The sequence below is a fragment of the Mus caroli genome, unplaced genomic scaffold, assembly GCF_978045245.1.
Source record: "Mus caroli unplaced genomic scaffold, Mus_caroli_1 scaffold_16, whole genome shotgun sequence".
NCBI classification, from domain to species: Eukaryota; Metazoa; Chordata; class Mammalia; order Rodentia; family Muridae; genus Mus; species Mus caroli.
In genome coordinates this window covers 17,762,145-17,787,696 of record NW_028227271.1, presented here as the reverse complement: position 1 = coordinate 17,787,696, position 25,552 = coordinate 17,762,145, and the positions used below count along the sequence as shown (strand labels likewise).

Below are 25,552 nucleotides of genomic sequence, written 5' to 3'. Positions count from 1 at the left end.
CAGCCTTTCTGTAAGTTCCGAGTGAACTGTGATACTTCCTCGCTGGGGTGACAGCAGGACCTTTGTTCATAAACTCAGTCATCCCTCCCAGCTTTTTCAACTGTGGCTACCCTCTATGGCTGGCCCACCTGGGTTGGAACCCTCTGGCTTGTTTGCTGGGTGGCTGTCTTTACTCATCCATCCCTGGTTTGCTTGGGTACAGTGATCCGAAGCCTCTGGAGAGCAGTTCCTCTAAACACGTTTAAGACAGTTTGCCAAGGCCAGTACCTCAGCAAAGGCCTCCGGCATGAGCCCAGGTCCCACGGTAGTCACGGCTCCCATTGCCTCATGAGTAGGAAACTTACCTTGGTTTCTGGAGGACATCCTGGCTCGGGTGGCCCTAGATCCTCATTGCTCAGGATAACCAGTTGCCCAGGGAAGCTGATCAGGACTGTCCTTGTAGGATCCTGCTGCCCTGCTGGGCTCTACCCAGCTCCTTCACACTGGATGTCTTCCCAGCTCTTGCATGTAGAGGACAGGATACAAGGGCCTCCCACTGTTTGGATAAGGGGAAGCACCTCACCTGCAGTGTGCCAGAGGTCTCCACTGACCTCTGACTAGAGGGTAAGCGGTGGGGGGGGGGTAAGCTGCAGCAGTGGGGGTAAATTGCACTCCCTCACCCATCCTCCTTACTAACAGCCCCATGGTGGTACAGATTATGTCTCCAGATAATCCTTTGTAGTAAACCTAATTCCTGCTGTCCATGAGAAGCAGCCTGTGAGCCTGTCACTGAGTCAAATGACTTGACATTCCCTCTTCCATTTTTACGCAGAACTGGAATCTTGCTCTAAGTACCAATCTGTGATTCTGCCTGTACTCCCCACTACATTAACATCTTTTATAATCATTATCTGACGCCTTTGTCACTGTGGAGACTGGTCTCTAGGAACAGCACTAACACCCCAAATGAAGCTTGGCATTTTTTTTAAAGCAGTTTCTCCTCACTAGGCACAGTGGACATCTCTTGGAGCAGCAATTGAACTGTGTGTATTTAGAAATCAGTTGAGGAGATCACATCCCTCAGCTCTGGATGTGAGCGCCAAATCCGTCTGTTCTGTCCAGGGCAGCACTGCTTGCTCCACTTATCTGCAGACAGATCTCATCAGTTGTGGAAAATGCTTCATGGCAGAGCCCAGTTCAGAAAACACATCTTGTTTATGCACAGACTGACTGTCTTTGTTGGGTCCCTGCTGGCCCTGAAAGACTGTGAGGCTGTGACCCAGGGATAGGTGGTTCTGAGTCTATCAGTTCCTGTGGCCTCCAAGACCCTGTGATGGGTGATACACGCACGCGAGTGCGCACACACACACACACACACACACTCCCTACCTGCATACACAGCCTAGAACAGGTAGGCAGTCCAGGAGGACCCAAACATTAGGTTGAAGAGCTGGAATGCTCAGCTCTGTTCCTTGGCACGCTTCAGTCAGGTAGCTTTGCTGTTCTCCATCCTCAAGGCAGCTGTCATGAGTATGTGTAAGATCCGAGCACCTTCTTATGTGCTGTGTGCTCTCTCTCTCTCTCTCTCTCTCTCTCTCTCTCTCTCTCTCTCTCTCTCTCTCTCTCTGTGTGTGTGTGTGTGTGTGTGTGTGTGTGTGTGTGTGCCTGTGTGTATGTTAATCTTTTTAGGGAGGTAGGCTGGCCTCCATTTGAAGGGTCAAAGCTTTGGCCAGGGTCACACGGCTGGCACCTGGCTTTGTGATCTGAGCCTAGGTTCCCTGGAAAATCCCAGCCAGCATGTATTGTACAGTCAGGTACCTTGATTCTGTAAGAGACAAATTCTGACCAGTCATATGTTTCAGAGAGCTTGGTTTTCGTAGGAAGAGAGAGCAAGGCAGGAGGAAGGAAGAAAAGGGCCAATATTTTGGTTTAAAAACCACAGTTTTATCTATTGGAGACTATTATTTCTAAACCACAGCTTAGCCCAGTGATATTTTTAAGTCTTCACTTGAAATCCTCACTCTTCCCAAACTGTGCTCTGTCATGGAATGTGTCTGCTCTTTGTGTATTGTTTTGCCATCGATGGTGCTGACAGAGCATGAGTGACGTCAGCCTCCTGTGTGCACAGCCTTCTGCCAGACCAGTAATGTGTGCCTGCACCTGCCACAGCTGGGCCTGGTGCCTGCATGCTGAGGTTGGCTTCTGCCAACTGGCCAGCCTTTACATTCCCAGCAGGAAAGCCAGGGCTGTAGGGCTTGAATTGTTTCCCTTCTCTCTCTCACCCACATATCCAGCTATCTACACCTCCCCCCATTCGCTCACTCTTCACCCCACCGCATATCCGCCTACTCACCTCCTCACACAGCACCAGCCTGTTCACACGGCCATCCTTTCACTTAGCTGCACACCCACCCCGTGCTCCAAGTTCATTTGGACAGCACCCTGTTAGGGGCCTTAGTGAGAAGGCAGCTTTAGAGGCAGCTCTCTCTGTTAATGGACCTTCAAGTGACATTTACTTTATTTTCAGCTAAAACATTTTTATGAAAGCTGAGAATTCCTGGAGGCACTCTTGTCCACCATTTTAACTTTTACATGAGCTAAGCATGTCCCCAAATTTGTCCACTCTCTTTCCTTCTTAGTTATGGCACACTGAGCATGCTCAGAAGTGAGCTGCTCAACAACACTGCTCAGGAGTGGGCAGCCCTATATGGATATGTGTAGGCTCACTAAACGAGGTGTCTGTGCTTACTTTGTTGAAGGAGGCCTTGCTTGAGGAACAGGTCGCCTCGTCTGCTACAGCTCATAATTCTCCATTCTTAACCTCGTGTTCATGCATGGTGGCTTTAACTCCCCAAGGTGGGAACCCATTTTGTTTGGCTACTACGTTTCTCCTCTCAGCCTTGTGCTGGGACATCCTAAAGATGTGACGCATCTTTGCATCAGAGCGTGTAGAGACACACTGTGGGGAATACTGAGAATCACAGAGCTTCCCAGAGGGAGGCACTGGGAGGAGTGTGCTCCTACCCAGCCTTGACTTTGAGGGGATCTGCATATGCTCAGGCAGGAGAACCACCCAGGTGTGTCAGTACCCCAGAGCCAGCAGGACTCCACCCTCTAAGCTCAAGGTCTGCCTCTGAGCAACAGACATGCAGGCCTACAAATTGATGGAGCCCTAAAAGCAGTGCTTGGCCTCGTGAGTCTATAAATCTCAGGCTGGAGTACTTGGCAGTGACCCTTTAACATTCTTGAAAACAAAAGGAAAGTGTCCTAACAGCAGAGGATTTACAGCCTGGGCTTTACTGGAACCAGGCAGTGAGAAGCCTGCAGTCCAGGCTAGTTAATTAGTCTTGAACAGCTTCCAGGAATAGGTTTGCATTTTAAATATCACCATCAGTGCCACTGCACACCTTCAGTGTGGTGACAGCCTGGGATGGCATACAGAGCTGGGCCCTGGGAAGTACAGAGTCCTTCTCTCAGCAAGTAGGCCTGCCTAGAGTCCTGTGGGAAACCTGTGCATATATATGCACTGTGGACAGGAGGTGCCTGCCCAATATTGGTCCCTAGAACCCTGCCTGGAATATTTTAGAAAGTCTGGCAGGCACAAGGGACAAGAGGCTTGTTGGTTCAGCCCTTCTCCTGAAGAGACATTGAATGGTGGAAAACTTGCTTGAACCTCTCCTGTGTAGGAGGCTAGCCACTCCATCTTCCACCAGTGGTGCCTGGGCACTCTGCATGTTAGCTCTTAAGTTGGTAACCTTCCTTTCCTGCCTGAACTAACACTTCTCAACAACTAGTTTCATGCACTATAGGAGATTTAAAGCCCAGACAGTCCCCATACATGGGGCTGAGAGCTTTTCCAGGATCTAATGCCTGTGACTTCTTTATAAAAAACTGATCTCCTCCACCCTCACTTCCTGAGCCAGGCCTTCATTCTCCATTAATTAAACCCCTGGAGTGCCTAGACCTTTCCAGAGATTGAGTCCTGGACTTGGCCTTCCCAGTCCTCTGAGCTCTCAGAGGCTGTGTCTGGGTGAGCGAACTCAGTTCCAGTGGGAAAGGAAGGATTCTGTTGGCACAAGTGGAGACATGGGGCTGTTTCTGGCAAATCTCTGAGAGTCTGCCAGTCCTACTCCCGGCTTCTTAGTCTCGACATCATCTGGAGCCTGGGAGGTAGGTGTGCTGAGGTTGTGGGAGTGAGTGGTGGGTCAGGTACTTGCCTGGAGTCCTCCAACAAAGAGCTACAGCCTGCCCATGAGATCATGGTGCCCATGAGAGCTGGGGAAGGTCAGGGAAGTCTTGAGGCTTATGACATGGTAGGAGCAGGCCGGTGCTGAGGTGGAGGTCAGAGTGAACACCTGAGTCTCCCTAGGTTCCAGATGACCATATCACTCACCTATCAGGTGCCCGTATCCCATGCTACAGTCTAGGCTGGCTTTCTGTTATCTCCCAAGGTCTCCTGGACACAGGCTAGACTGTCACAGTCTTCTGCACTTCCCTGACTCCATTGGCTTTGCCTCAGTGAGTCTCCTCTTCACCAGACACTCAGGAGCCTCCTGTGACTGTGAGCCCTGTTTCTCTGTTTCCTCCTTTCCTGTCCAGCTTACATGTAGCCCAGACCATCAGCAGGGCCACTTTGCCACCTGCCCTGTTCTCCGTTCCCGCAACCCTGCTCCAATGCAGCCCAGGTCTGGTCCTAAGTGTTTTCTGAATGAGGAAGTGGAGGTATGATCTCCCTAAGGCTGTGGGCTCCATTGCAGAAGGCAGATCCCTCAGTGTATGGCTGAGGCCAGTGCCCCATCTGCAGCTAGCTACACACAGTGTCAGAACAGTGTCTACAGGAAGATACCAGTCTTGGCCTGAGTCCCTGCTTCTCTGAGAAGACGCCCTGCTTCCCAGCATGCATAGCCCTCCTCTGGCCAAATCTAGAATTGGCCACTGAGTCACAGACCATGTATCAGAAGAAACATCTGGCTGCCTGCTCCACTGCCCAGCCAAAATCAATTCCTGTCTGAGAGGTAATCCGATTTGATTATCTCTGAGCTATTACAGCAAGGCAGAGGCACTGGACACCCTGGCTGGAGATTAAGAGGCCCTGCTGGTAGGGACGACATGGAAGATAACAGCTATGTCTGCCTAGCTCAAGAGGCTGTGGGCCAGCCCTTCCCATCTGCAGAATGAAGCTCACAGAGTTTTCCTACAATCTCTTCATTAGTTCTACCTAGCAACTGTGATCACAGGCTCTGGCCTCACAGAGATGGATGTGGGAAGGTTCACCAACCTCGCTTGCCTCTCTGCCTCTTAGACAGGGCAGGCTGCCTGCTCACACACAGGCCACACGGGAAGAGAGGCACATAGGGTCCACAGGCTTGAGTTCTTCCTGGAAAGCTCCTCCCCTCACACACCTCCTTGGGGAAAGTGTGCTCATGTGATTATTAAGTGGATGTAGGGGTGTGGGCATGGCGCTGAAAGCTCTAGGATTTGGAAGACATCTCAGTAAGAAAGTGCCAACCATAGGCACACAGCCGGGGCCCATGTCAGTTCAGCGTAGGAATAGAATTCAGAACCAGATTACAGACTTAGAAAATCAGCAGTACTACAAAACCAGGAAGTCGGAAACTTCATGTCTACACTTCTCTTCCTAGGAAATGACTTCATGTCTGTACTGACCACTTACTGGGATTTTTGTTGTTGTTTTTCATTAGTGAGTGTTTAGCTGGATGAAGTGTGTGTGTGTTTCCGTTTTGACATTTGCATAAATGCATATAAAGTACTTTGATTGTCTTTGTCTCTCTATTACTTTACATATGCCCCCCCCCCCCCCCCGTCCACTGCAATAGCCCCCTTTTACTGTCATGTCCCTTCCTCCCCTAGATCCTAGAGGCTAGAAAACACTTACTCTGTTTGCTTGACACTGGTGCTACCCTAAGAGGACCCAGAGTTCTGTAGGAGACAATCCTCCAGGAGAAGCTGAGACGAGTGTCTATATTAGGTTAGTTAACCTCTGGGCATTCCTGTGAGGGATTTTCCTGATTAGGTTAATTGAGGTGGGGAGCCCTATTTTCAAGGCTGGAATCCTGGATTGTATAAACAGAGGAAGTGAGCTGAGAGCCCACATTCATCACCCTCTACATCTCAACTTGGATACAGTGTGACCAGCTGTCTCAAGTTCTAGCTGTCATGACTGCATTATAGACGAGACAAACTCTTCCTTCCTTACACTTCTTTTGCTAGGTCATTTATACTACAGCAATAGAAAGAATAATCCATTTGCCTGCCTGAGTCTGGTTTACCTCACTTAACATGATGATCTCAGCTCCTTCCTGCAGATAACATAACTTCTTTCTGCAGGGCCAGGTAAGACTCCACTGTGTGCACACAGCACATTTTCCGTATCCATTCATCCATCTACAGGACCCTAGGCTGGTTCTTCTATAATGTTGCTGTGGGAAGTGGACAGAGCTTACTCCCAGTGTGCCCGGGGTAGTGTAGCTGAGTCACACTGTAGGTCCCTTTTCAATGGGGCAGTTACATTGCAGCCCAAATGTGGCTTCTGGCTCCAAATTGCTCAGCAGGGAGTAGAGCCTTTGGGGCCAGGAAGGAGAAGAGGACCAGAGCTGCACCTAGGGCCTGGCCTAAGTGCTCGTTAATGAGCACTTTGCTCAAAGCCTGACACCAGGATAGACTGATGAGCCCGTCCCAGGGGTAGGGGAACCAGTCCATGAGGGGCAGTATGAGTCTGAAATCTCCTCTGATGTGTTAGAGAGCTGGGGAAGCTCCCGACTTAGCTGATGCTGTAGTCAGCATGCATGGCCATGCCAGAGGAAGGTTGCTGAAGGACTGCCATCCTAAGGGAGCCCTGGGACACTCACATGAAAGGTGATCAGTGTCTACTCCTCCTGTCACCCCTAGACTTGGGTCATGTGACACTAGAGGGTCCCTCTCCTGAGGGATGCATGCAGGACCAGTGATGGCAGGCTTGCCAAGTGACCTATCCATGATCTGCTAAGGACATAGTTATTCTCTATGACCCTCTCTGTCCTGTCAGGCAGCAAGTGGGGTTTCCTTGAGGGCTCCCCAAGGTGAGATCCCACCACAGGGGGATCTACTGAAGGCTCTGACAGGAGGAAGCTGCTACCAGTCCACACATCTCTTTGCAAACACTTGAAAAAAGATTTGAAACAAATACAGGCAGAAAGGGACAGCATATGGCACAAGAGAAAAAGAACAGTTGGACTTAACAGAAATCTTTTTAAAAAAATGTCTCTAAGCAGTTTGTAGACCCTGCATGAGACCCTAGACAAGGAGTGAGACCCAGCTTCCCCTTCCCTTGGTTAGTGCCACCGCCTGGCTCTGATGGACTGAGTACTACCCAGAGGAAGTAGGGGAGGGCAGTGAACAGAGTTCTCCCAGTGCCTTTCCCATGGTGCCTCTTCCCTTTCAACTGGTACCTTACCCAGGCCCACCCTTCCAGGCTGGCTCTCTCTGCCAGGCTCATCCTGTCAGTTCACTCTCCCAGGCTCAGTGCAGAATGTTGCAAGTCAAACTTGTCCCTTCTAATGCATGATCAGTGTCTACTCCTCCTGTCACCCCTAGACTTGGGTCATGTGACACTAGAGGGTCCCTCTCCTGAGGGATGCATGTAGGACCAGTGATGGCAGGCTTGCCAAGTGACCTATCTGCTAAGGACATAGTTGTTCTCTATGGTGGCACAGTGTCAGAGCTTGTGGGGGTGTGCTAGTACCCCAGGCCTCATTAGCACAGAACCTGTGTGGCTCACACAGCTGCTGGATAGCATGTGGCTTCCATTTATCTCCCTCACATGATTCCCCCAATGTTCTAAAAATAGGACTTTAATTAGATATTTAGTAAAATATCGCCCAGTATTTATCCCTGGAGTTGGCTGCATTGTTCATTTTACACAAGTGAATGCCCCTGCACATGCATACATGGTGGGTAGCTCTCAGAGCACACAGTAGGGCAGCACCCTCATGACATGGCTGCCCACGCTCATGTGAAAGCTCTGAGGTGGCCTGTGTTCTGCAGATGGGCTGGGAGAGGAAATGGCTGAATGAAGCTGGTATAAGTGGCAGGTGTCCATTGTGGAGGCTCACGAAGGAAAGTTCTGGAGAAAAGGAGTAATACTAGAGGTAGGGCGCCTAAGAAGATCTGTGGGCTCTGCAGCATTTGGTCTTTTGAGGGTTTAATGACTTCCTGAAAGTGTCCCAATAGTATGTCTTGCCTGTGACCACTTGTGACCACAGTTAAAGAGTATATGGCACACCCCTCTGCTGCACTCTTCAGACTCAGGTGAGCCCAGCAGGTGCCTCAAGGATGTATACAGCAGAAACCCCAGGGTCCTCCATCAAGATGTGGAGAACTGTGTCTGTGCCATGAAGGGTGCTCAGAGCCTTGGGCGTGGTGGCTCAGCCTCTCTGTGTAGTTTTCTCCACCTGTACTTTCTGTAAGCCAGTTCACCTTTTCTTAGAGTAAGAAAAGGCCCTTACAACGTATGGGCTATGAATGCCCCTGAGACCAACAACACCGGGGCTCCAGGCACTGTCAATGCCCCATTGAGCAGATGCCATGCATGTAAGTGGTCAGACTCCGCTGCCAGCACTGGGAAGTCTTAAATACTTGTCTAGTGACACTAAGCGGCTGGGGCACTCGGAGCTGTCAGAAGTCAGTCTTCTCCCACTTACAAGTTCCTCCTTTCAAATCCTTAGAGGGTAAAAGGCTTCCGGGCATGACTCTGCCTGCATGCCAGCCTGTGCTGGGATTGTCCCTTCCATCCAAGATACTTAACTGCCCCTGCACTTTTGCTGGAGTGGTCCAGTCCACCAAGTGTGCTGACACCTTGCACTTTCGTCCCTTGCTCAGCCCTCCTGTGCCTGCTTCCCGGGCCTTTCCTGCCAGCCTGTGTGTGCTCCTTAGCTGGCTCTCCTGCAGGACCATCCATTTGCTCGACAGACTCATAGGCCAGACCAGACTAACCTCTCGGACACAGTGACTGGGCAGCAGTGCTGTTCTCCAGGTCTCTATGTGGCCCCTTACCTGCTGCCTGCCCTTCTTTTGGACCCTTACGTGCAAACGGTGCCTCCTCTTCACCCACAAAGTTCCCTGTGTAACCCTTTTATGGGGCCCGGTGGGAGGAGATCAGCCCTATTCCTCCCATGTCTGTCTCCTTCAGTGGCCAGTTCACAAATGTGACCAACAGTGATGGTCATGTGCTCAAGTGGGTACAAGATGGCTGTAGCCCTTTCTCCCACTGTATGCAGAGGGATCAAGGCTCAGGGAAGATGCACCGATTCATAATTACAACATGCCATTATGTAGAAGTGTTGCAGAGTAGCCTAGCCTGGCCTGCCCTGGGCTCGTGCCCACACCAGGACCTGTTCCCTTAACCAGGCCTGTGAGCTGCAGATTCTATTTCATCTGAGAAGAGGAGCCTGTACCACTGTCTAGTCTTCCACATGTACACAGCAAGCCAGGCTGTCGGGGCTGGACTGCCGTTCTCAATACACCATTGATCACTTTGAGGGGATTTCTTTTTTTTTTTTTTAAAGATTTATTTATTTTATTATATGTAAGTACACTGTAGCTGTCTTCAGACACTCCAGAAGAGGGCGCCAGATCTTGTTACGGATGGTTGTGAGCCACCATGTGGTTGCTGGGATTTGAACTCTGGACCTTCGGAAGAGCAGTTGGGTGCTCTTACCCACTGAGCCATCTCACCAGCCCGAGGGGATTTCTGATGCCCAGTGCCCTCTCATGCTCTGGTCAGTACGAGGTTTTGTGTCCACTCCCCACACTGTCATCTAAGACAGGCCATGGCTCCCTGGATGCACTAGTGTGGAAACTGACCTTTCCAGACCTCCCCCCACCCTTCCTGTGTCTTTCCACCTGACTTCCCCAACAGCAGAAAATCAATATGAGAACTCAGAGTTGGACAACTCCAGAAATTGAAGAACTTTTACAAAGTATATTACAAGAAAAATGCCATCTTCCTAGTGAACCTGTGAACTCAGCTCTGTGACAGTCAGTAATCTGTACCTTGAAATGCATCCTTCAGTGCTGGTCCATTGCTGGGAAGGGACTTTGAAGTCCAGCTTTCATGACCCACTCTGAAGGGCAGGAGCTCCATCCCTTGGCTGGAATCTTGGGTGACTGAGGAGCACTGGGCTATGTTGGCTGCTGAGTTTTGATGGGCACTAAGTTGTGTTAGCTTTCAGGGTTGTGGTGAATGCTAGGCCTGGCCTTGCCTTGTGATTGGGGACATTGTGAGATATCATTTCCCTGAAGGTCTCTCAGACTTCAGTGGGTCACAGATCCTTTACCAAGAAGGCCCCATCTTGCCCTGGGGATAAGAAGGACCCTTGGTGAGCAAGGACTGGAAGGATGAACCTTGGGTACTTACAAGGGGAGTGAGAGACTCTGTCCTGAGTGTAGGTGTCCTAGCACATGTCACACAAAAGTCAGGGGTCATGGCCCAGCAACTCTGTCCTGTTCATTTGCAGACTGTTGGGACTAGGATCTCTGTGGGATACAGCTTCCTCACAACAGGGACAGGACTCTTCTGGCTGCAGCTCTGGCCTTCCTGCTTGCTGGGTAGCAGTTGCACCCTGGGCAGTGATGGGGAGAACTCCCCGACTGCCCCTGAGTATGTCTGATAAGCTGAGTCTATACCTTGCTCTCATTTTAGTAGGAGGCTTGGTACTTTATGTGACCTCTACCTGGCACTGCGAGCACCAAGAGATCAGAGGGCCTCTCATGGCCAGACTGAGTTTTCTCTGTCCTTTCCAAAGCAGAGCTGCAAGGGCGGGCTGGGCCTGATGGAAATGTGGAAGGCAGCACTTGAGGTCTGCTGCTGGAGGATGAGTAGACAAGTCCAGAGATAAATGGGTACAAGTGTGACCATGTGGCTGGTCAAGCCTAGGCCTGCTTAAGCCCAGGACTGTGTTCTCATTGTGCCTCCCACTCTTTGCTGCTGAAGCCCATGTACTGCCCAAGGTTCCCCGTGTGCAGTCCAGCAGAGTCAGGACTGGCTACTTGGAGCTTTTAGGAGACTGGGGGACCTCCCCTCTGTGCCTCCCAATCAGCTTGTCTGGAGCTGGGTGCGGCTACTACCCGTGGGCCTGGAATCAGATTGTGGAGTTGACAGCTGCTCTAAGCTACAATGCCGTGGTCCCTCCTGTCCATCTTGCATCTGCCTCCTAGTGACAGCTCTGAGATTAGGAGCTGGCAGGCCTCACAGAGGCCCTCTCCACAGGCCCTCTCTCTAGGGATCCCTGTGTGAGGGCGGTGAGTCTGCTGCCTTGTAGATAAGAGTGGAGGTATGGGCTCCTTCCTGTGATCACCTCCTGCCTTAAGTCCCACCACCTCCCCAGTGATGCCTCAGGACCACATGGCCCCACATCCTGGCCTTGGGTACCACAAAGCAAGAAATCTGCTTGGGGATGAAACAGACTCTAATCGCAGTGCTTGGAAGTGAGCTTTCTCTGAATGTTGATCAGAGGACTCTCAGCCATGCTGGGAGATTAAAGGGGAGACGGCTCAGCTGGAGCCCCTGTGCCAGCCCCTGTTTTCAGCATCAAATGCTGTTTTTTTTTTTTTTTTTTTTTCTCTTTGGAAAAAAAGAAAGAAAAGAAATTAATGACAAGGACAGTCCCTGTCCCCATTGCTGGTGTAGGCTCTTCAGAGGATGGCCCTGTTGAGGTGTCTCCTTTCCACTATGAGTGGGATGTCAGCCTGAGCGATGGTCAGCCAGTAGCTCAGTCCCAGCTGGCTGTCACTTTCCTATTTTTAGTCCTGATATGGACCGAACTTGACAAGATTCTCAAACTAATAAGTGTATTGTCAAAGAAGTCAACTGTCAAGGCTAGAGACTGAGCTCACAAGGTGAGTTAGGAGTGAAGCAAGAAAGGACTTCAGGGCCAGAGCCCACCGTCAGCGGGCACTGTGGGACAAATAGGGGGATGATGGGGCTCTACAGCTCCTTCTGCAGGCATAGGGCCAGCAAGGACCCAGGACACCCGAGGGGGCCTCACAATGCAAGTCTGCAAAGCACAGTTTGCTGTGGTCTGTCCTTAGGCACTTAGGTCACCCTAACACTGACTATGTTGAGAGTTAGAGATCCTTAGTAGGATGAATTTAGACCAACAGAGTGTCTACCACCGAGACAGTGCCCTGCTGTGGTTCTTTGCCTGCCACTGCCTCTTAAAATGATGTTCTGTGCTTTTGATTTACTGGGTGATAGCCACGGAGACAGAGCCTCTGCAGCCCTTCCTGTTTTCTGCAGTGAATAAGAGGTGGGGCTTATTCAGTATGACCTCCCTCCCTCTGGTCAGAGATAGGCTTCGGCCCTTCCATCCTGACTTGGTGAAACAGTCATGGTTCCTTTCCCCCAGTCAAGGGGGCAGGACTGCATTCTGCATACTCCTGAGCTGAGGGCATGCAGGACGTCCCAGACAGCTTTGACTGAGGTTCCTGGCTTCTGAGTTCACCAGATGGTAGTAAGCACCCAGGAGGCCCTCCTTGTGGTCAAGCTCAGAGCCAGGGGGATGGCCTAGCAGTCATGGCTGTAGCGTACAACTTAGAAGCCAGGGCCTACCATCCCTGTGGAATTGCAGCTTTGCCCTATTAGTAGGTATGGACAACTATGGGGCTACAGCCTTCAGCTGATGTCAGCTGCAATCCTGAGCTGCAGTTCCCTGGAAGGAACTCCTGCCCTAGGCAGGTGCCTGGTCCCTGGAAAGAAATCCCTCAGGTCAGAAATGTAGTCCTTTGCATGTCCCAGACTCTTCAGAGTCATCTGAACCCCACACTTGACACCATTGAGCCTCTAGAAGTAGGCTTCAGAAGGCTGGGCAAATCCATGGGCAAGTCCTGTGGGGTGGAGGAGGGGTTCCTAGGCAGAACAGTCTCTGGCTACCCACTTCCTCCCCTCAGCATTCTCTGTGCCATGGGGCCCAGCATAGCCCTGAAAGCAGGCTGGTCAGCCTCATGCTCTGTGTAAGGAAGGACATGGAGTCTTGGCTCCACACTCCTCTCTGAATCGATTATCAGTTCAAGAAACTTCGTGGCTGGCAGAATGTTGAGAAGTGGGAAGGCAGCCCTCCTTCAGGGCATGGGGCATGGTGTGAGTCCCTCCACTGTGCAGTAGAGAGTTCACCCAGTCCTGCTTGTAAGGAAACACTGCCAGGCCAGCTCCAGAGGAGGAGGGAAATGCTTGGCTTGCCTTTGAAAATGGAAACCTTGGTTTGAACACTCTCCACTGCAAAAATACCACCCTTAGAAAAGAGCATTTTTAAAAGAAAGCCACAGGGTAGCTCTTCCCACCCGAAGCCCAGCTCCTCAAGAGAGGGACCTGCTGCTCTGCCTCTGTCGGCATAAAAAGGGCCACGAGTGCCTGTGTGGCTCCCATATCACCTCACTTGTCGTCACGCACCAGGGTATCTTCATGCCTCTCGAGAACATATTTTTAAACTGCTAAATAAACATACTATTGTATGGCTGTGCCAAGGCTTTTTGTACACCAGCAGGGGTGGTCTTTTTCTCTGACATTTTATTGCTAAAGAAATTTAAATATGGGGAAACGGAAGGCATGGTTGAGAGAATAGCACCTTGATTTGGCAAGCAGACAGATTTATTCAGCTCTTGATTGCTCATCAGGGGTTGAGCCTTGGGTGAGTGAGCTGGAAGTGCATCATTAAGACCACCACCTTCACCAGGGCAATGGGCAACCCTCACTGCCAACACAACTGGGCTTGAATCACCTAGGAGATTGGCAGGGTGTACATCTGCGTGGCACTGTGAGGGTGCTTTCAAAAATAGTTAACCGAGTGGGGGACCTGCTCTGGCTGTGGGCCGCAGCATCCCACAGACTGATAGGGAAAAGGAGAAATTCAGTGAACACAGCCCCGCCGCCCCCCCCCCCCCCCCCGCTTCCCAGCTATTAAAGAGAGGGCCGCCCTGCTCTGCTGTGCCAAACTCTCTGAAGGCAAGGGTAAAATAAATCCTTCCTTTATTGAGTTGTTTGTCTCAGTTGTTCACAGCAGTAAGAGAAACACCGGAGGTGATCTGTATGCATGTGTGAGCACAGGCCTGGGACCTAGGTCACAGCAGAGTTCTATCAGTCCACTGTTCTCTCTCTCTCTCTCTCTCTCTCTCTCTCTCTCTCTCTCTCTCTCTCTCTCTCTCTCTCTCTCTCTTTCTCTCTCTCTCTCGGGTGTGTGCTCTTCTTATGTATAATATGCACATCAGCTTTGGGTACCTCATAGGCACAGAGCTTGCCAAGGGAGGCTGGCTGGCCACAAGCTCCAGGAATCTTGCCTCCCCGGACTAGGATTTCAAGCACACACCACCATGTCCTGTGTTCTTGTTGGTGCTTTGAACGTGGGTGCCAGGGATCCAGCTCAGGTTCTCGTGTTTGGGCGATAGATACCTCACCTACTGAGCCATCTCCCTAGCTCAGGATCTGGTTTTGACAACTGTTCCTGCCAGCTGAGTGGGCTCACACCTTGTGGGCTTATGCCAGGTTTGCTGGTGGCCGCAATGTCTCCAGGCTGTCATCTCCAGTCCATTTTGGAGCACATCTCTTCACTGGCCTCCTATTTCTGTAAACCTTCTAAACCTCTTCCTGTCTTTTGCCAGTTTGTTTTAGAGTGTCACTAATCCCCCCCCCCCCACACACACACACCTCCATTTTATACATGTGCCTAACACACCATGTTTCATGTTGACTGTGGCACAACCTTAGCCATACAGTGTAGAGGGGTGCACATATCCTGCCCCCCTGCCTTCTGCTTGAGGTCTGGGCTTAAGTGGAGCTGGGACCTGTGCCTTCCCAAGCTCAAGGTTTGCCGATACTTCTTTAGAGGCTGGGACCAGAGTGGGCAGTTGTAAGCCAGAGACAGCTACTGAGGTACAGATAGGCCTCAGGACAGCAGAGGGCATGGAAGTCCCTGTTCTAGAGCCAGGTGCAGGCAGGGCTCTGTCCTGGCCTCTGTCCCATCTTATCTTAGAACCCAGATTCCATTTCCTGCTCTGTAAAGGGGTTGTATGACGGCTCACATATCCAGAGCTGTAGTAATGAGGACACAGAGCAGGCAGCCCCTTAATAAAACCTGTGTATTGTGCTTCAGGTGTGTCCTGTGTGTCCCCTGATCTGCCCTGAGGAAGGGAGTACGGTCATTGTGAAGGTGACAAGGGAACTGAGAGTTGGTTCCTGGGACCCTTCCTCTGCATGGCTAGTTCTGGGTCACCTCCCTCCTGCTTGGAGGGGTCCTTTCTTCTCCCTTGTACATCCAGGTGGCCCTCAAAGGGACAGTGTATAGGGCTCTGATTGTCCCTCTGCTGCCTCCCGAGCAGATGAGGACAAGCTGTGCCATTCTTTAACAGGTATATAGAGTGCCTTCTACACGCTCCCTCCCCTGACTGCCCGCAACCATCGTCCAGCCTCTCTGTGACTGACAAGTTGGGAGAAAGGATTCAAGAACCCAAGAAATTCTGTGCTCTGTCCTGCATGTCTCCAACAGTGGCCCAGATGGCACCTGGCCTTCTCTCCAGGCAGAGGGCAGGGGGGCTCCTTGCAGTACCTCCAGCCCTTGGGGTTGCTGGCCAACACACAGCTGAGCCGAGCAGGATGGGAGGTGGGTTAAATCAATTAACCCCACTCTCTGCCTCGGGTGTCAGGATGGAGGCCCCGCCTTCATCTTTCCCAGTTAGGGAGGAAAGCAATGAGAAGAGACAAGCAGGCCCTCTTAGCCCTGTCCTGATTAATGTAGTCATCTTTGCGTGTCAACAATTTGTAAAGCTCGGGCTTGAGTAGCTTTAAGCAGACCTGTGTGTACTCTGCAGTACAGCTGCTGCTGCTGAGCTTGGCCTCCATGCCCAGGGTCTTTCTGCACGCAGGGCCCCCAGGTGCCAGGAGGTAGCATGACTTGGGACAGAGCCACCTAGGATTTTCATCCATCCATGTACTTACCTTTGTTCTCCCAGGTAGGGATTCTGTATATGGCCCAGGGTAGACTTGAACTTGGGTTGGTTCCACCTCAGCCCTCAACTGCTGGAGCTATAAACATGCACTAACACATCTGGTGCCATTTAGGGAATACAAAAGGAAGGAGGGACAAGAGAAGGTGTGTAATGGCCATTCATGGCTCTCAACCTGACTACATCCAGAATTAACTAAAACCCAAGCAGCCAGGTATACCCGTGAGGGAATATTTTTCTTAATTAAATCATCTTAGGTGGGAAGACCCACTTTTAATCTATGTCTTTTGGGGAGGGAAGATCCACATTTAATCTGGGCCACACCTTCTGCTGGCAGCCTATATAAAGGACGGGGAAGAAGGAAGCTTGCATTCTCCCTGCTTGCTCTCCCTGACAAGTCTGTTCCTTCCCTGGCATTAACTAAATCCCATGCACATATATATTCTGTAAGTTCTGCTCCTCTGGAGAGCCCTGAGTAATGAAGGCTGGTAGCCAGGGTTCTGTCTGTGCAGTGACCCTGGGTCTAACTATCTGTGCACAATGTGGAAACAGAAGTGGGGTGGAGAGCAAGAGTGGTGACAGCCATCTGTGGTCTGAAAATGGCATAACAAGACCCGTCTTACAATGCTAAGATTTTAATGTATTGAAATTTATTTAGTTCAGCAAAGCCAAAATGCTATCATCTTAACCTGCATGCCATATAGAATTATTGAAGAGTATCTTTACCTTCTTTTGTGTGTACTCACCATCCGAAATTATTCAGGTTCTGACAGCAGTACATGTTAGCTAGAGTTGTCCTATTTCAGATGCCGTGTGGCCCACAGCAGCCAGCCAGGCACGCCTCTCAGTTACATCCATTGGCCTCTTTAAACACAATCTCTACATGTTTCCTGACTCCTCATCACTGCAGGGCTGGCACAGGGTAAGGCACAGTCCTCAGTCTGACTAAATTCCCAATGAATGAATAATTTGTCCTTCCCACTCTTTTTGCTGGAGGCCAGTGTGATATCCCACACTGCCCAGGCTTTCTTCCTGTCCCTATAAATAGAGAGCATCTTTAGGCAGGAACACTGTCAGAGGACCTGACAAGAAGGAAGTGGGCCTTCTATTTAGTATTTGCTAATGCATGTAATTTTGAAAAGGTGAGAAAAGTACAGACAGGTGGTTTGGGGTTTTGTTTTCTTAAGAGCCTGCCTTATGCCCTATCTCCACCAGTCCCATCAGGTCCAATCATGCATGCCTGTGAATCCATGTGGCCACACAGAAAGGCAGCTTACAGGCATACTCACAGGACACCCCACGGCTGCAGGCAGAACACGGAGGCCCAGGAGTTCGCATGACACCTGGCTCGTCATGACCCTGGCAGCTACCCCGTGGCGGTGTGGCTGGCCACACAGCTCCATCCCAGTGTTCCAGCTTTGTGCTCTTACAGGGTCTTCATAGCTGTGGGGTCCTGAGCCTTTCTCCTCCACCCTCACACATGGAGTGTCCAGCTGGAAGGCCCAGTGGTGGGCCCTACATCCTAACTGCCTGGTCAGTGGCTCAGCCCTCTCCCTTTCTCTTCATCTCAGTCCTGAAGCAGAAGCTGGCTGTACTCTGCATCTCCTCTGCCCTCTTTCCCTCTCCAGTTTGTCCCAGTGTACCTGGACTAGAATCCAGTGGTCCTGGTCATGCCATGAGGGGCAGGGCCACACTGATGGTACTTTCCTGTGCACATTTTGACTTTTATATAAGAAACCTTGTGTCTTGGGGCTTGGTGTCCATGCCCCTAGTACAGACAGGCAGTGGCCCTTTTCAGCCAACTCAGGTATATTATCTACCTAGAAGAGTCATATGAACTGCCACCAGGCCAAGGTAGGTCTTGTACGAGAACACTTTACAGACACTGCCCTTCTGCAGCCCAAGTCCACCTGCATGGAAGGTCTGCTGCATTTTTCCTAGGGCAGGGGTGCGGTTAGTGTGAGGGAGCTTTCCCCATTTTATTCTCTTAGCAGTTCCTGCCCCCCGCTACCCCCACCCCAGTCAGCCCTTTGCAGATGTTTTTATTAAATATAGTTTGTTTTGCATCTGGGTTGGAATTTGAAGAGCAGGTTTAAGTGGTTCAGTGGCCTCGGGAGCACCAGGTGTGGTACAGGCACTGGCATGTGTGCCGGCTCAGTGGCTCCCCGAGGCAGTGGACTCCTCCCCACAGCAGAGTTGCCACCCTCGATGGCAGTTCTTCCCACTGGACCTGCCTCGTCCCCGCATCGCACAGCACCCTAACAGGAAAGCAAAGTGCTGCTGTCCTCCGTCTTTGAGCATTAGGCCACACAGATTTCATTGTTTTCTTAAATCTGGCTGCTGGTTAAGGATGATGGCTCACCTGACAAAGTGCTGGTGAGGACCCACGTTGGACCCCCACAAGCCCTGTGAAAAAGTTAAGTACAGTGCTGTATGCTTGTAGTTCCAACACTGGAGAGGCAGGCACAGACGCTTCCCTAGGACTTGCTGGCTGGCCAGCCTACCCTAGTCCTATGTGAAGCCCAGGTCTCACCGAGGTGGACAGCTCGGGAGAGTAACTCCCCAAGATTATCTTCTGGCCTCCACACACATGAGCACACACATGCCATCTGTCTGTCTGCACCACCCCTCCAGCCTACCTGCTAAATGACTTCTCCTCTCACATAGACAGGGACTTTGTTCAGCAGCAGGTTTCTTCTTCCAAGCTGTACTGCTGAGACGCTCCTGCGTCCTCGGGGTGCCAGCCACCTCACTAGTGATGGCTAGACTATTAATCAGTGAAGGCAGGCTGCTGTCCCTGAATAGTGAGCATTCTGGGAGAGTGTGCACACACTTGGCAACCAACAGGAGAGCTCTCAGCACTGTCTCCATTTTGTAGACGAAAACCAGAAGCAATAGAAGTCTGAGATTTGCCCAGAGTCACACAGCAGCAAAGGCAGGGGTGGTATTTGGCCCTGGCTGCCTAGCATGTTTGAGCATGTACTCCTTGTACTGCCTGGTCTCCACACTCATTGCCCATGGATGGCCATGTGCCAATCTGAGGAACTAACAGACACATGGCACTGCTGAGGTAATAGCACCCGGGCGTGACTGTGGAATTCAGTGAGCTTGGTTTGGCCAGAGCCTGGACAAAAATCCATTGACCTCTGACTCCCAGATCCTTCACCCCTCCCCCATCACTGTTGCCTCAGCTTTCAGAGTTCCAGCAGTAAGTCCTAAGAGGGACCAAGAATGTAAGCAGGTCAGCACATTGTCCCTTATGGAAGGACTTGTGTGCAGAAGACACTGCAAAGTGCTGACTCTGGATAGATAAACTCTTCATCAAGGAGCAGACAGAGTCAGTTTCTTTGGAACCTTCCCAAAGACCGCACATGTCAGCAAGACTGTGTTGAAGAGGGTATCATTTAGCATTTCACACGGAGCAGGCTGAAGCAGCCTGGCTTTGGGGACTTGACTTGGCATCTTCCAAAGTGCCCACTCCTGAGGGGAGACACTGTGCACTCTGAGTAGGTTGCTTGGTGAAACAGAAACTGTCTGGATCCATAGTGTCCTCCCACTGGGAAGTCATAGTGTCCGAAATATGACCCAGTCCCCCTTGACCATAGGCCATTGCTGGGGCACTAAGCCCATTCATCTAGGATGTCTACCTGGGTTGCATCATGTTGTGGATTTGGTCTAATGCTTGTATTATGTTAATTGAGTGCTCAAAATTGTATGAGAATCCGCACATAAGATGCTGAGGGTCCCTGCCTCTAGTTGGTTTTGATCGGTAAAGTTGCTGAGGGCCAATGGTTGATTGGGCAGGTAGACAGAGGTGGGACTTTAGGATTCCTGCACAGGGGACTGGAGGAGGAGGAGGTAGAGCCGCCATGCTGGGAAAGGAGCAGCTGCCACACCTGAGAAGTAACAGATAGAGAGACAGCTAACACGGAAGAGCCAGGGAAGAACAGTCCCAGCCCCCTCCCCCCGACTGGGTCCAGGGCAACAGATATGGAGTAGAGATTTTAGTAAGTAAAACTCACATCAGAGGGAAAGTGTTAGCCACGGGGAGGTTTTGGATGGCCCAGTCATCGAGCTGTTGAAGACATTAAAATATAAGGCTCCATGTATGTGTCTTTATTCCAGGAACCCAGAACATTGGGGTGGGTAGTGAGGAATGCACCGCCGTCAGGTTGATTTGAGTAGAGATTGACAACTGCAACAGCGCCAAGGGCATTAGTATGTCTCTGGAGTTCCTCCGGTGACCCCAGTCCACAGTATGTGCTCATGGCTGAGAAGCACTGACCCACCGGGGCATGCAGTGGGTTCAGTCACTTTTGGTTCCTCACTGACCACAAACCCCACAGGGGCCCTTCCTTTGTTCTATGAAAGCTATGGTTAGCTGAGAAAGGCAGGTGTGTAACACTGCACTATGCTCTTGCAGTGGCTTTCCACAGCGCCAGTGTCAGAAGAGAAACCTTCCTTTATGCTTGTAGCCACCCACCACTGTGGTCATAGCACTGGTTTGGTTCTGGAGTTAGGACAGAAGGCTCAAGAGCTACCTGCCGAGTTCTAACATCAGCTCCATGGAGTCCCTGTAGTTGTGCAATACAGAGCTGTCCCCCAGCAGCCACGGCCTCTATGCCATGCCAGCAATGGCTTCATGAGTTACCGCTAGCCTCGTGTACCATGTTGGTGACAGACAACAGTCCTTAATAAATGCGTCATGTTCTCAGATTGGAGATGTCGCTGCTTGCTGCAGCAAGAAGACAAGCCTTTTTTTAAAAAGAAATATGTATTTAAGGTTGTGTTTGTCTGTGTTCTTTGCCTGCCTTAAAGGTCACCTGGATAGATTTTTCCTTCTTTAGCATTGCAGGCCGTGAAGAGCCAGGCATTTCCATTCTCCCTCCATCCAGTGAACCTGGGGGACTAAATTAGATTCTGAAATTGAGTGTGCAGTGGAGTCGGTAAGTTACCGTAATGGGAGGGTATTGCTTCTCACCTTGCAAGTAGCGAGGTCATGATAATATGAAGCGAAGTGGATTAAAAATAAAACCAAAGGTATTTATTTATGACCTGCTCAGAATTGGATTGGCATCCGTGTAAGTTGCATCTAATGGTGGAAGACAGTAGATTGATGTTGATGTGTCCCTGAGGACATGCTGCCAGGGAGATCTGCTCCATGAATTCAATTTAAAGGCCCACAGAAAGTATCCAAAATGCAAAGGAAAAAGGGGTGGGGAGCCACAGTAAACGGCGATTAAAGAACGTCCTGGCACATGGCTCTTGTGATTGGGGTGTGCAGCCCTGGGCTGCTGGAGGTTCCCGCCTCATCAGGTTGGAGATGCTGGGGGCAGAGCCAAGCCTGGGCCTCTGTCCTGAGTACCACTGTGGCCTCTCCTGGTTCTACCCGTGCCAATTGTGCTGTCCTGCTCCACCTTAATGGGCATCTCTGGCCCTTCCGTGGTATTTAAGTAGAGTTCTGGAAGCTTGGTGGGCCAGTCCAGCAGCTACCATGATTGGGAACAGTCCTACTGGGCAGTACTCTTTTGAGGCCAGCTGTTCTCTGTCTCTTATTAGCTGTCTGGATCCGGGGAAGGATGGCTTCAGGGCCCAAGTCCTATATAGCTAGTGTGCAGAACCATCGGAAAGGAGTATGCTGCTCCCTGGACGGGGTGGCCTAGCTTCCACCCATTCCTCTTTGGAGACTCCTCTGTTGGAAGCTGTCTTAACCACACAGGCCTCTAAGGCCCATGTCTGCTTAGTTCCTCTCAGTATTGTAGTCTCCCAGGACGCTCCCAGTCCTTGATGAAGTCCCCAGAGTCACTTTATGTGAGTCATCATCTGATAGGAGAGGCCAGGCTGTCACTGGCATGATGGGGGTGGGGTGGGGTCAGGTCACTTCCATCATACCATGGTACCCCCAAGACCATGGCAGTGCTTTCCCTCCATCACTGGCCTCAGCTATTGTCCTCTTAGCTCTCAGACATCCCTGAGCCTGTAGGGGTGACCCTACATCCCCACTCTGAGACATGGCTCAGTGAGTACCTGGGGTGCTGGGTGAAGCAGAGGAGCTGTAGCATGGAAATTCCAAAGCAGAGCTTCTTATCCCTGGTGCCAGCAGTACTGAGTGACAGTGGCAGGAAACCAGTGTGTACTCATCCTGCACTCAGTGTGTGCCCAGTGTGTGCAGTGCATATCCAGTGCATGTGTATATACTGTGCACATACTGTGTGCAGAGCATGTCAGGTGTATGCCCACTGTGTGAATTGGGTGTCTACTATATGCCCACTGTGTGCAATGCATGTTTATTGTATTCAGTCCATGCCCAGTATATGCAGTGTGTATCTGCTGTCTGCCTACTGTGTTCAGGTCTGTCTAGTGTGTTCTTATGTGCCTGTCTGGTGCTGGAGATGTCCTTGTGGTCCATGTATCATCCCATTGGCTGGCAGGCCAGTCATGCTGTGTTTACAAAGGAGGTCTTTGGACTTCTAGGTGACATGAACGATTGTCCCTAGGTGCTCAGTAGGGTATCTTGTTGCCCAGTACCCTAGTGTCAGACCTATTACCTTTGCTTTGGGAAGAATATGGGAGACAGGTGGCTTTGTTGGGGGACCTTGTGCTGGCTCTGCCCTGTGGTACAAGCACACTGCTGAGACCTGAGGTGGTCACCTGATACACGAGGAAGTATGTGTCTCTGGCAGTTAGAAGGAAGCCATGTGTCATCTCTGGTCTCAGAGAGGCTTTTGGCTCTCAGAAATCTCCTGTAGCCTGGCCCATGGATCCTTCTTGACTGTGGGGACAACTGATATTATCTCCCTGGAGGGTCAGAGGGTTTAGATACAGGGGTCCCAACTGAAGCGTGGGGAAGACCACTGTGTGGCTCCTCAGATACTGAGCTGGGTGGCAGATGAGACCCTGTAAAAGCCGGCATCTGGCTGAGTGGGGTTGGAGCTGAGCAAGTAGGAGGGGCCACAGTGGCTGAGGGCACTGCCCCATGCCTTCCCCCTGCTGCTGATGGAGGTCTCCCAGGTATGTGCATTTGGGACCTGGCCTGCAGCCTGGGCTCTCCCTAACCGTCTGTCTCTCCCCACAGGAGTTGCTGCTCTTCCTCCAGAACCTGCCTACTGCCCGCTGGGATGACCAGGATGTCAGCCTGCTGCTAGCTGAGGCCTATCGCCTCAAGTTTGCCTTCGCAGATGCCCCCAATCACTACAAGAAGTGAGCCTGGGGCCCACGGCAGTGGCCTCACCCTGGGGATAGCATCCCCTCTCTGCCTGGGCAGTTGCTGGCCTCTGGACTGGTCCTTTCCTGGTGTGACCTAGCAGAGTGGGCCCAGCATGGTCCAGGGCTGGCAGGATAGGCAGCCTAGTTTGATGAGATACCAAAGAGAGCCCAGGAGAGACTCCTAGCTTCAGAAGCTCAGTGTGGCCAGGAGTGCCCTCACCCTGGCCCTGCCTTGCCAAATGCCCTCCCTACAGCCCCCAGTCCAGACAGCCAAGAGGAAGTCCCTCAGAGAGCCCTGCTGTACGTACGGGTGCCAGGCAGCGGTGGGCAGCCATCTCAATTGCACAAATGTGTTCTGTCAAGTGAAAGAATAAAGTCCAGAAAACAATGCCGAGCATGACTTAGGCTGAGCTAGGAGTTCTGCACACAGAGCCTTTAATGGCCACCATGTTTAGGTTTGACTTGGTTTAAACAGGGCTAGGTCAGGAGTTGGATGCTGGGAGACTGTGGGACAAGAGGAGGTCAGGGCAGGCTGAGGCTTCTCACGGTCACCTTACTTTCTGTTTTTAATTAACCCGTTCCCTGTCCGGGTGGGGAGAAGGGTCAAGGAACCCCTAGGCAGGGGTTTTTGTCAGTCAGGGTTCCAGAGATTGTCTCATGGGCCCAAACTTGACCACAACAGGGCAGAAATTAGTGGTTCTAAAGTCCCAGCCATGTGTAGGGAGCTTCTTCCTAACACTACCCAGATGGCAATAGCCAGGAGCTGCTGGGCTGGCCTCTCTTCATGCCCTACTGCCCTTTCCAGAGCCACTGGGTTGGAGCCTTTGCCTCCTGTTGCTAGGCTTCTCCAGGGCCCTCAGACTGGCTTCCCACGTGTATATCCTACAGATGCCTCCCCAGGCTGCCTGGCCTCTGTGATGTGGGATCCCCAAGGACCACCAGGCCACCTGTAGGGCAAGAGCCTAGACTCCTAGAGCAGCCGCCTGTCCTGAGTTACCCACTGCAGCCCACTCTGACCTGTCCCTTCTTTAGGAGCAGCGCAACACTGCCCAGGCACTAGGACTCTGCCCAGAGGCTGTGGGGAAGACATACAAAAGACGTGTGCCTGCTTCTGTTCAGATCATCCTGGTTCAGGTGGGATGTGACATCAACAGAGTGCTGTGCAGGCAATCCAATGTCCTGGATCAGCAGAGGGACATGCTCCCTCAGACCAGTGCCTGTCCTGGATGAGAGGCACTCAGTTATAAGGAAAGCTGCCTCTGTGGCTCTGTGGAGAAGCACCATCTTTCCTGATCCTTCCATGGTGCAGATCACCCCTCAGCCAGAAGGGTAGGCCCATAACGATCTGCCCCATGGTGTTTTTTTATGAGATGACAAGGACCCATGAGGTTAACTTAAGCCCTGAATGTATTTTTATGTGTGCAAATGCTTGACTGGGTGTACGAGACACTGGCGACAGTCCTGTGTCTGAGCCCATGAGCTGAGCCGGGCAGGATGTGTGCTTTGAATGTGATGTGTTGGAAACACGAAATAAAGATGCTTCATATGGCCTGTGGTCTTTTTATTGCATTTATTTGGTGATGGGGGCTGGGGTACCTGTGCCATGGTCCAAATGTGGCAGTCAGAATACAACTTGCTGAAGCCTATTCTTGTCTATCATGTGGGTATCAGAGATCAAACATAAGATGTTAGGCTTGGTGGCAAGCTCCTATACACACTGAGCCATCCACCTTGTTAGCCCTATGGTCTTGGCTCACTTTCTCTTCAAGACTTAGGCCCTGTCCCAACACTGAGCCTTGTGCTCTAGGCCTAGTCTTGATCACAGCAGTGCCGTGGCCTTGCTGACAAGGTTGGGACCTCAGGAGAGGAAGAGTACGTGCCCATGGCACGGGCATGCCACTTTCCTGGCTCTGAGCCTCTGAAGTCCAGACTTGGTATTGTCAGAAGCCAGAAGAATAAGTGCCAGGGCCTCCAAACCTTCTGCCAGCCTCTGGACAAGAGGCAACTCCAAGTTTCCTTTGTAAAACGCCTAAACTGAGTTGGCGCTGGGATCTGTGCCCCTCCGCCATACCCCCAGGAACCCAGGGCATGTCACCCTACCTTCAGTCCCAGCGTAAGAGTCATGACCCTGGTCGAACACCTGCCACGTGCTGTCATTTCCTTAATTGAGTACTTCCCTGTCTGGGATGGGCTCCTGGGGCCCAGGGTTCCTGGACAAGCTCCTACCCTGGGTGGTAGCCAGGACACCGAATTCACAAGACAGACCCTACCTACTTAGCTCTACTGTTTCGAAATGCCTGAAGTGACACCATGGGGCAGTCACTATGGCGAGGCCAACTGTGTTGGAGAGGAGAGGGTTTCCTGGAATGACTTGCTC

At 51.4% G+C, this 25,552-nt stretch overlaps 1 protein-coding gene across 5 annotated transcripts in view; it reads left to right on the top strand.

Annotated features, from left to right (window-relative positions):
• The window catches only part of Tbc1d22a (TBC1 domain family member 22A), a 274,856-nt gene extending 250,132 nt beyond the window's left edge, over positions 1–24,724 (top strand). For 3 of the 5 annotated variants that reach the window (XM_021183325.3, XM_029469434.2, XM_085831358.1), the window contains exons 13-14: positions 23,045–23,169; positions 24,208–24,724. In XM_021183325.3, coding sequence (XP_021038984.1) covers positions 23,045–23,169; positions 24,208–24,235 — 153 coding nt within the window. In that variant the 3' untranslated portion in view covers positions 24,236–24,724. Of the gene's footprint in view, positions 1–23,044 lie in introns of all 5 variants that reach the window. The other 2 variants (XM_021183327.3, XM_029469436.2) reach the window with 1 other exon arrangement.
• The last annotated feature ends 828 nt before the right edge of the window (positions 24,725–25,552 follow it).